The following is a 10,751-nucleotide window of genomic DNA, read 5'->3' as shown; positions in this document are numbered from 1 at the left end:
TATATTTTGTCATAAGAGACAAACATTTGAAAACGGAAAAAAAATACAAGGTAAACATTGGAGAACGAGATTCCCCTCGCTCAGGGGCTCTGAGGCAGATGGTGCAATGCTTAGGGGTGTAGCCACTGAATCCCGAAAAAAGTCTCATCGGCATTTTGGGATGGCAGCAGTGGCAAAGTGAGGTTAGTGCAGAGTGTGTCCCCGTGAGCCAAGGGCGTCAGGCGCTGGGAGGCCACGGCGCAGCTGGAGGAGAAGCCGAGACGCAGCAGGCTGACACTGCGGCTGCTGGGGGAGCAGATGCCCACAGCGAGGGTGGCCCGGCGGGGCACGGCGCTCTTCGCGAAGGAGGAGCAGTTGCTTAGTGTCACTTGGACGTGCAGCCTGTAGATGCCGTCGCGCTGGACACGCAGCTGCCCGTCGTCCAGCTGCGGGCCGTACAGGAAGGAGCGACCCAGGGCCGGGCCGCCCTGCCAGTGCAGCCGAGGGTCCTGCCGTGGTCCTGCAGGCGGAGCATTGGGGGATGGAAGGGGGGTGGTTTAGAGAAACCGAGTGCTATAGACCGGACGTGGAAAGCAAACAAACACACGGACAAACACGCGACGGACTCATCGCGCGGACTGGCCGTCGCCAGAGGTCGGGGTGCACCATGGGTGGAATGGGTGGACAGGTATAGACTTCTAGTTATGAAATGAGCCCCGGAGATGTCGTGTACAGTATGGTGACTGCGTACACATCGTTCCCTCGCAACGCTGCACTGTACGTTCGGCAGCTGCGAAGGGAGCACGTCTTGAAGAGAGCGCGGTTTTCTCGCCACGAGAAAGATGTCTGTCGCTACATGAATTGGTGGACGGTAAGCGCACTTGCGGTGGTCATCCCACAGCATACGCAAATAGCGGATCTCGACGTCGTACACCTGACCCTGATCTGTTGTGTGTCAGTTGTATCTCAATTGAGAGAGAGAGAGAGAGAGAGAGAGAGAGAGAGAGAGAGAGAGAGAGAGAGAGAGATCCATCAGGTGAAGGAGAACAAATATGTTTTTGTTTTTGTTTTTTTTTTTTATCAGCCACCCAGTCTGTGGTCGGCTGTTTGTTACAACAGCCTGGACAGTAAGTGCAGAGGGAAAAAAGAGGAGTGAACATGGTCCCCAGGACTCTGGGGACGAGAGGGAGCAGGCTACAGAGAGGAGGACGGCAGGAGATCCCGGGATGGGTCCCGGCCCATCCCCCGGCCCCGACGCCATCTGCTCAGGGCTGCTTCCCCCACCAGCGGCACTTTCAGCACTGTCAGCAGCCAACCCGAGCCTGGCCTGCTCGTCCCTACGTTTCTTCTGAAACATACTGCATGTGCCTTCGTCTCCTTGGCCTGCCGCATGACTTTCCTATTGACTTGTTGTCCCTGCAGGAGAAGGGAAAGGCAGGGTCTCCCGTCTCGTCCCTCTCTGGCACCCAGAACAGTGCCTGGCTCACAAGCAGACGCTCGGCTCGTCTTTGGACTGATCTCCGCATAACGAGCAAAGGAATGTGAGCCACCGCTGTAGTCTGTTGTATTTGTTTTGGGCTCTTGCAAGGCAGAAGACAGAGCGTGAAAGACTGAGAGGAAGAGTGCCGCCTCCCGCTCCTCTCACTCTCTCTTTCTCTTCTTTCCTCTTTTTTTTCCTTTCTCTTTTCTCCTGGTCTCTCTCTCTCTCTCTCTCTGTCTCTCTCTCTCTCTCTCTCTCTCTGTCTCTCTCTCCCTTCTTTCTTTTCTTTTTTTTTCCTTCTTTCCCTTCTTCATTCCTTCCTCCCTTCTTCCTTTCTTCCTTTCCTTCGCATCTTCTCTCTTTCTATTTTTTCTCTCCATCTCTTTCTCTCTCGCCACTTTCCTTCTCCCGCTCGCCCGCCCCGCGTCGCCCCGCGTCGCCCGCGTCACCTGTGTGGTTCAGCTGGAGCTCAGCTATGTCCCACTGGAAGAAAAGAGAAAACAGCGCGGTCAGGGTCCTCTTTCCTGTGCTGATCCCGCTATATATATCTATATATCTATCTATCTATCTATCTATCTATCTATCTATCTATCTATCTTTCACCCCGAGGAGCCGACTTGTAAATTTTTATTAAAAAAAACCACAACTTCTTAATGAGGAAGTATGTTCTGTTTGCACCGGCCTGGAGCATCAGAAAAACCTTAAAGAACTTAAGTTTCCTGGACATAACGGGGTGGGGGGTGGGGGGAGGGACACCCGGCCTCGCCGCCGCGCAGCCCCCGGACACAGTCCCTGCGGGGCACGTGCGGGGCGCGCGGGCGAGCAGGCCGGGCTCTCCGGCGCTCGCGGCCCTCGCAGACCCCCTCCCAGCTTCGTGAAGCCCCCGGCAGCCTCTGAGTCAGCCCGCCGGGGAACACCGAAGCCGACTCATCCGTCGTCCGTCCCGGTGCGCCTTTCCCAGCGCCGCCGCCGCCGCCGCCCGCGCCCCGGGATCCCCACCCGGGGTTTACCTCCCGGGCAGCACCGCCGCGGGCCCAGGACCCGGGGCGGCCTCGCCCCCGCCTGGAGTCCGCGCGCCGGCCGCCGCCTCTGCCGCCCCTTCCCAACCAGATCTCTCTCGCTGGAGGGTTTTGAGCCATCGCTCTGATTTGGCCTGTCTATCTGTCCGTCCGCCTGCGCTCCGGTGGGCCGCTCTGCCGCGGCTTCTGGCCCCGGTGGCCCGCCCCGCCCCATCCCCGCGCCGCGCCAGGCCGGGCGCGGCCCCGAGCTCCCCGAGCTCCCCGGCAGGTGACCCCTGCGCCCCTCTCCTCTCCTCCCTTCTGGACTCACCGCGGGGGGCTGGAGCCGCTCCTGCGGCGCGCGGTGCTGGAAGTAGCAGTAGAGCACGGCGCCCGCCAAGGCGAGCAGCACGGCCGCGCGCAGCGCGGACGCCCAGGACACGCGGCGCAGGGCGCACGCCGGGCCCTCCTCCGCCATCGCCGCCGCGCGCCTCGGCCGCACCAGCAGCCGCGGGCCGAGCAGCGCTGGGCTCGCGCGCCGCTCGTCCAGGAAATGAACTTGACCTCCCGCAGTTTCAGGGTCCGGGCCTGTCCCAGCTCGCCAAGGACTAGCCCCGCCCCGCCCCGACGTGGGGATGTCCCGGCCAAGACGGTGGGGGGACTTGAGTTCTTCTAGGGCAGGGAAATCCCCTCTAGCTCCTGACGGGTTCCTGTCCCTCCGTCTTGCAGTCCCCCTCCCCACGTTCACCTTCTGGGCACTCACTCATTCATCATCTACGCATCCATCTACTCATCTGCTCCTCCATCCATCCATCCATCCATCTGTCCATCCATCATCCATCATCCATCCATCATCCATCATCCATCCATCCATCCATCATCCATCATCCATCATCCATCCATCCATCCATCCATCATCCATCATCCATCCATCCATCCATCCATCCATCATCCATCCATCCATCCATCCAACCACTCAACAAACCTTCACTGGAGCATGTACTATAGACTAGACTCTGTACTGGGCATGGGGGGCGCAGCGAGCGGTCAGGGACCTTCGGGGGTTGGGGAGGAGCACCCTAGATATCCATGTGCTCCTGTCCATCTTCCAGCCTCTCTGGCACTCAGCGAGGTCACATGACCCGACCACCCAATAGGAAGAGAATATGGTTGGTCCCTTCCTGGCCTGCTCGAACAGCTCTCTCTTCCCCTGCACCTTTGGAGTCCACCCGTTCTTAATGGTTATAATGGGTTGAATAGTGTCCCCTCAAAGTCGCGTCCCCCTAGACCTTGGTGTGTGACCTCATTTGTCAATAGGGTCTTTGCGGGCATAATTAGGTCAGGATGTGGTCATACTGGGTTGGGATGAGCCCTAAGTCCAATGGCTGGTGTTTTTGTAGGAAAAGGAGAGGACGCTCAGAGACAGAAGGAAGACAGACATGTGACTTCAGAAGCAGAGGTAGAAGAGATGCATCTACAAGCCAAGAAGTTAAAAAAAAAAAAAAAAAAAGAGCCACTGCCAGGCAAGACTGATTTGCTTAAGATATAAATAACTTAGAAGTTAAGCCATTAAAGAGTGAATAAATGCCCTCTAGAAAAATGAAACGGATTCGAGCAGCCAGATGATAAAAAGAAATACACATGCATTTGGAACAGTAGTCTCATTCATAATCAGAGAACTGGAAAGAGAATTGGACGCTGGGACTTGAAACAGAGCCAAACTTTTGGGAAGACGGTTTGAGGAAATCACTTAACATACCCTCCCCACCTCCCCTCCCACCGAGCAGTTTTACTCCAGGGAGTTTATTTTACAAGTGTGCTGGCACATGTCACAAATGCCAATGCACACACTTGAAAATTCAGTTTGGCGTGATTTATAGTAACAAAGAGGAAAAAACAAAAACGAAAACAAACAAACAAAAAAACGAACCAAAGACCCATCTATCATTGAGAGCTTAGCCTCTGGCTAAAAACCTAGCCGAGTCACCTTTCGACGCAATTTGCATCGGGAACCGCCGCCCAGGTTTCCCCACCGCTCCCGCGACTGTTGGCCGGTGTCACCAGCGGCTCCCGCTGGCACTCGTTCTCTAGACTGTGTAGTTCCGCCCAGGGTGGAGACTCTGAAACCTGAACTGGCTGCATCTTCATGCGAGGGGCGGCAGGGAGGGAACATGGTGGATTTCCCACTCCGATGCCAGCTTAAGTCCCTTCACGACTTCTGAGAAGTCAGGGGAGTCCCAGCGCAGTGCGGGGGAGGGACTGGAGGGGACCCCCGAGTCCGCTGGTTTGATTCTGGCTGCCTTCTGCTCCGCCCATGAAGCGCGAGGCACCATCTAGGCCCCTGGGAAGTGAGGACAGCTTAAAGATGCCGACCTGGCGTTCTTGTTTTCTAATTTGGCTGCCCCTTCACTGTCCCTTTGCCGTGGATGTCCCCAGCTTGCCGGAGGGCTATGGCTCTTGGTGTTCTCCTTGGCAGAGTTTGAAACTGGAAGGAGACAGGGATCCTTGGCTGCAGTTACCCTCTTAACTCATATCACACTTCCCACTCTGTGGATTTCAGCCAGGAGGTGGGGGGGTGGTGGCATGAGGACACCCCCTCTGCTTCTGCACCGACCTCCCCTAATTCATCCCTGTCCCCTTTTCTCTGGGGCTGGAAGTTGGGATTTACCCATTTTCCCACGATTAAGGGTTTTCATGACTCAGAGGTTTAAAAGATCAGATTTTAAAGTCAGCCGGACTAGCAGGGGAAGGCAGGTGGGCGAGTCACTCGGGTAGTTGCAAAAGCAAGGAAGCATCCCAAACTCAGCGATCCAGTTAAATAAAACTCTAGTGCAATATTTTCAAAAGTCAAAAAATTATTGCCAAAAAGGTACAGGAGGAACAAAATGTCAAAAAAAAATTTTTTAACAATTTTTTTCCTTGTGATGAGAACATTTCAGACCTACTCTTTTAATAGCTTTCAAATAGGCGAGGCAGTGTTATTAACTGCAATCGCCGTGTACTTGACAGCTCTGTGATTTATTTATTTTACAACTGGAAGTTTGTACCTTTGGACCACCTGCACCCAAAATGGTTAAAATAAAGATTGGATCTGATCCTGCACTTACGTGACTTACCTTACTTTCCTTACCCAAATTCTGAACCCGGGACTTAAATGAAGAATTCTGACTCCATTGCTTACCAGATATGTGACCTTGAGCACGTTACTTAACCTTCCTGTGCCTCAGTTTCCCAGAGGTTATAATGTTATCTAGCTCCTAGACTTGCTATAAAGATTAAAAGAGTTAATATTCATAAGTACTTAGCACCTGACTGATGTGTGTAAGGAACTGGTGGTAGCTATCACTACCATTATTACTATTGTTCTTATCATTATCCGAACTTCAGCTCTCTCCCCGACGTGAGTAACCTTAACCACAGAAGTCTTTTTTGATTTGAACGTCAACACATAATTAGAGTTTAAATAATTTATAAAATACTTTTTTTTTTCTGTCACCAAAGGTAGCTTTCAAGACTATTGGTTTGAAAGGAGCTTTAAAAAAAATCTCAAATTTTATTGTCAAAGTTGATCTTTCCTCCTTCCCTTGAAGCTCATGTGTTGGTCAGGGTAGCGTAGGCTAGGTTATGTTGTAATAACAAACATCCCTTTAATATCTTTAGACAATAAATGTTTTTTTTTTTTTGCTCATGCAGGTCAGGGAAGGGTTCAAATCTATTTGTGATAGCTGGAATGTCACTATCACTTGCTTTCCATAGGCCAAGGCCCAGCCTAAGTTCACAGAATGCAAGAAAGTGGCTTCCATGAGCCTGGAAGAAGGAAAGCTGAAAACACTGGGCGGAAAATACTAATCGCTATCAGAATCCACCCATCAGGTCGCCGGAAGCCTCAGCTCCTTCTCCTTACTGCTTGCAAAATGCAGGCACCCCTCCCTGACAGAGAGAGCCCCAAAGTTATACCTGTTACAGCATCGGGCTGCAAAGTTGGGATCTCTGAGTGACGTGGAATAGTCTCCACGTCAAGGGCGATATGTGGATCTCAGTAGCAAGCCCACAGCACCGAAGGCTGGAGTTATCCGCCTCCTTCCATGTCCAACGTCTAGTGGTTTGTCAGGGACTTGCCTGCAACACACATCCCATCCAGGAAGAGGAAGAGCAGCAACCCTGGGATTCTACTGGACCCTACCTGGCACTGAGGGTGGACTCTAATTCCAGTGCTTATTGCAGTGCCTGGCACACAGTAGGTGCTTAATAAATAGTTATTGAGCAAATGTCTGCAAGATCCATCAGCCATGCCCTGACTCATGGGGACTCTTCCTTGCTGGCCCTGGGTTTACTACCATGTACCTCGTTCTCTATCCAGATCCAAGCTCCTTTGTTCTGTCTTAACGATATCTTATTCTGGACATTTAATACAAATGGAATCAGGCAACGTGTGGCCTTTCATATTTAGCTCCTTTCAGCGAGCATTCACGTTGTGGCATGAATCAGTACCTGATTCATCTTTCTATATTTTTTAGAAGTCACTATATTCATCTTTATGTATTTATTAGAAGTCACTATCGGGGCTCTTTATGAAACGGCCTCCAGGGAAGACACGTGACCATAAATGCAGCCCTGCATAAGAGCACGGCCGGCCGGGGGTGTCTCCTCGACTGTGGCTGCCATGTACTGGCTGTGCACTGAGCATGGCGTGTAGAGGGCAATTTGTCCCATTGAGCTGCCTTTGCTCGGACGTTTCTTTGACATCTATCCTTTGGTGGGGTGATAACTGTGCCTTCTTATTTTGCATGCCACGTAGGTGCAGATCACTCACTTGTCGCTTCGGTTTCCTTCTAAATTTAGTGTAAGACAAGAATAACCAAACCACTGCTCTTCAGTCGGACATTGATGACTTCCCCAAATAGCTAGTTTTATAAGCTATTAAAATTTTGTATTCGATTTACTGAAAAAAAAAAAATCCCAAGTCACTCATTTCTCCCACCTCCTCGTCCCCTGCCTCTTGCAACTACCAATCTCTCTTCTGTCTTTGAGCTTATGGTGTCGTCGCACTCTGTCTGACTTATGTCACTCAGCATGTGAATGTGAAGTTTTGAATTTTGTCAAAAGCTCTTTATGCACCAATCGGGATGATACGTGTTTTTATCCCTTCATTTTATTAATGTGGTATGTACATTGATTGCTTTTTGTGTGTCGAACCATCCTTGCATTCTGGAAATAAATCCCACTTGGTCATTGTGTGTGATTCTTTTAATATGATGCTGGATTTAGTTTCCTAGTATTTTGTTTGCAGATTTCTGCACCTGTCTTCATCAGGGATATTGATCTGTAGTGTTTTTTTTTTTTCTTGTGATGCCACTGCTTTGGTGGTAAGGTAATGTTGTCCTCGGAATGAATTAGAGAGTTTTCCCTCCTCTTCAATTTTTTTGGGAAGCGTTTGGGAGAGATTGGTATTAATTCTTCATTAAATGCTTGCCAGAATTCATCACTGAATCCATTTGGTCCTGGGCTTTTCTTTCTCAGGAGGTTTTCGGTTAGTGGTTTCATCTTCTTACGTGTTATAGGCCAATGCATATTCCAATTTCATCTTTAGTCAGTTTTGGTAAATTATGTTTTTCGAAGACTCTGTCCATTTCATCTAGTTATCTAATTCGTTTACATAGAAATCTTACTAGTATTCTCTTGTTATCCTTTTCTGTTTTTGTAGAGTTAGTGGTAATGTCATCATTTTCATTACTATTTTTTTTTTGTAATTTGAGTTATCTCTCTCTCTCTCTTCCACTTTATTAGACAAACCCAGTTTTCCAAAGCAGCTGTAATTATAGAAGCCACACGAGCCAAATGTGAAAATCTCTGTTGCTCTATTTTACACAACTTGGTGTTGTCAGTCTTTCGATTTGCATTTTTATAATAAGTGTTTTGAACGCTGCGTCTGGTAGATTGCTTGTTAGTCTTTTTTTTCTGGAGCTTTGCTCTGTTCTTTTGTTTGGGAAATGTTTCTTTGTCTCCCCATTTTGGCCGCCTCCCTGTGTTTGTTTCTACATAGTAGGTAGAACTGCTGTGTCTCCCAGTCTTGATAGGGTGGACTTCTGTAGTAGATGTCCTGTGGGGCCCAGCGGGCGGGGTGGGACATTAGGGAATCCCCAAGGTGGGATAATGGTGATAGCCAGGTTCATGGAGAGTCAGATATGGTGGCTGCCTGTGTTTGCACACTGGGTTCAAGGAGGGCTCAGCAAAGGTACAATGCTTGCGCCAGCATTCATCTTGACCAGATTGTAGTCTCTCATGCATTAATGCCACACGGCCTAAATTACCATAGCCTTAAAATACGTCTTAATATCTAAAAGAGTAACTCCATTTTGTTCTTCTTCTCTTGAAGAGTAAACATAGGTAAATGCACTCCTAGATATATACCCAATGTAAATGCACATGGATAGTCATAAAAAGACACAAACAAGAATGCGCCGGTTTCATTCATGAACCAATATGCAAAAGTTTAATGATAACATTAAATTAAAAATCACACAGTAATATATAAAAAGGACATTAGGCATAGGAAAAGGTGCCCAGCATCACTAACCATTAGGGAAATGCAAATAAAAACCTCAGGGAGGCTTCTGGTCAAGATGGTGGAGTAGGTAAATGCTGTGCTGGTCTCCTCCCAAGACCACATCAAAAGTACAACTAAATTACTCAACAATCATCATTGAGAATTGTCTGAAGTCTAGCCAAACAGAAGTTTATAACTAAGGACGTATAGAAGAAGGCACATCAAGACTGGTAGGAGGTGTGGAGACACAAGATGGGCTGATTCTACACTCACACATGGCAGTTAAAAATCTAGAGGGATATTTCAGCTATAGAGGAGCAAAGGGTCCCAGGTCCATACCAGGCTCCCCAGCCCAGAGTTCCAGTGCCGGGAAGAGGAGTCCCCACAACTTCTGGTTGCAAAACCAGTGGAGATTGTGGCTGAGTGAGATGCAAAGCAGCTGGAGTCCCGGTGCTCCTCCTAAGGGCCCAAGCACAAACTTACTAGATGCTAGACTCACTTGCTCTGAGCTCCAGTGCTCAGAGAGCAGCTCATAAGGCACCAGGGACATACGAGGAGGAACTGGATTGTCTGGCTTCAGATGAGGGCAGAAGGGGAAGCTTTCTCCCAGACAAAAGTGTTGGCAGAAGCCATTGCTCCTTTGTTGAGCGCTCCCTTGCCTTAGCGTGTAGACTTAGGCTGACATCATATCTCAGTCTCCATCGACCTGGTTAACACTGTTTGCCTTGCCCTGGTGATTCCCTGGGACCCTGCCCTATTCAACTTGTGGGTTGACCAAATTGCTTCCAGCAGCCTTTCCATATAAATGGCCTGTCTTGGCTCATGCTGCAGACTTTCCTATAATCTCTCAAAGGTTTGTAAAACCCAAACAAGCAACATCTGGCCTTTGAGTGCCCTGTACCTCTTGTTGAGCAGCTCCAAGACCAGCACTAGCGGCAACCAGCCTTGGTTTGTGGCTTGACCTCTCGAGGCACTTCCAAGCCCGCCATGGGTGGCAGCCATCTGTGGATTGCTTGGTGGCGCAAACCAGGTAGCCCCAGGCAAGACACAGGCTGCAGCTGAACTTGGCCTGTGACAGGGCCCCTCCCAGGAGGCCCACACCTACACTGCTGGAGCACTGCCCGGGGTCACGTTTGAGGACAACATGCCAAAAAGACAGACAGGGCAGGTACCAGAGCCCTGCTAAAGCAAATCCTGCTATGTAGGGTCAGCCCTTGCACAACAGCTCCTCCACTGCTTAGCCTGAGGGTCAATCCTTCCCGTTGATGAGCAAACAGCAACCAAGGCTCAGCTACAATTGGAGGACACACACAATCCATACAAGAGACATAAATGGAGCACCATTCTCAGGTGACCAGAGAAGACTATGCTACTGAGACCCATAGCAGACCTACTACATAAAGCCACTCTACGAAGACCACGAGACATAGCAGCGCCACCTAATCTTGCCATCTGCAACAACATGGATGGACCTAGAGGGTGTTATGCTGAGCGGAGTAAGTCGAATAGAGGAAGATAAATGCCACATGATCTCTTTTATACATGGATTCTAAAGAACAAATAGGAACAAGCAAACAAATAGGAACAAACTCATAGATAAGAGAACACTTTGATGGTTGTCAGATGGGAGGAGGTTTGGGTGGTGGGTCAAAAGAGGAAGGGATTAAGAAGTACAAATTGGTAGTTAAAAATAATCATGAGGATGTAATGTATAGCATAGTGAATATAGTTAATAATATTGTAATAA

The 10,751-nt window shown here is 49.7% G+C and overlaps 1 protein-coding gene across 1 annotated transcript; it reads right to left on the bottom strand.

Annotated features, from left to right (window-relative positions):
* Positions 1-2,987, bottom strand: CD70 (CD70 molecule). The gene is made up of 3 exons (XM_016145816.2): positions 2,789-2,987; positions 1,909-1,942; positions 1-499 (listed from the first exon to the last, which is right to left on the bottom strand). Exons 1-3 carry the CDS (start codon positions 2,933-2,935, stop codon positions 111-113), a joined length of 570 nt encoding a protein of 189 aa, XP_016001302.1. The 5' UTR covers positions 2,936-2,987; the 3' UTR covers positions 1-110.
* Between the last annotated feature and the right edge of the window lie 7,764 nt (positions 2,988-10,751).

This window comes from Rousettus aegyptiacus, unplaced genomic scaffold (assembly GCF_014176215.1).
Source record: "Rousettus aegyptiacus isolate mRouAeg1 unplaced genomic scaffold, mRouAeg1.p scaffold_m13_p_16, whole genome shotgun sequence".
Taxonomy (NCBI): Eukaryota; Metazoa; Chordata; class Mammalia; order Chiroptera; family Pteropodidae; genus Rousettus; species Rousettus aegyptiacus.
This window is presented reverse-complemented; position numbering and strand designations above follow the sequence as displayed.

Excerpts from the sequence above, each read along its gene's own strand:
- CD70 (XM_016145816.2), bottom strand. The coding sequence starts at position 2,935 with ATGGCGGAGGAGGGCCCGGCGTGCGCCCTGCGCCGCGTGTCCTGGGCG. Across the intron at positions 1,943-2,788 it reads AGCGGCTCCAGCCCCCCGCG|TGGGACATAGCTGAGCTCCA; the intron begins GTGAGTCCAGAA and ends CTTTTCTTCCAG. Across the intron at positions 500-1,908 it reads GCTCCAGCTGAACCACACAG|GACCACGGCAGGACCCTCGG; the intron begins GTGACGCGGGCG and ends CTCCGCCTGCAG.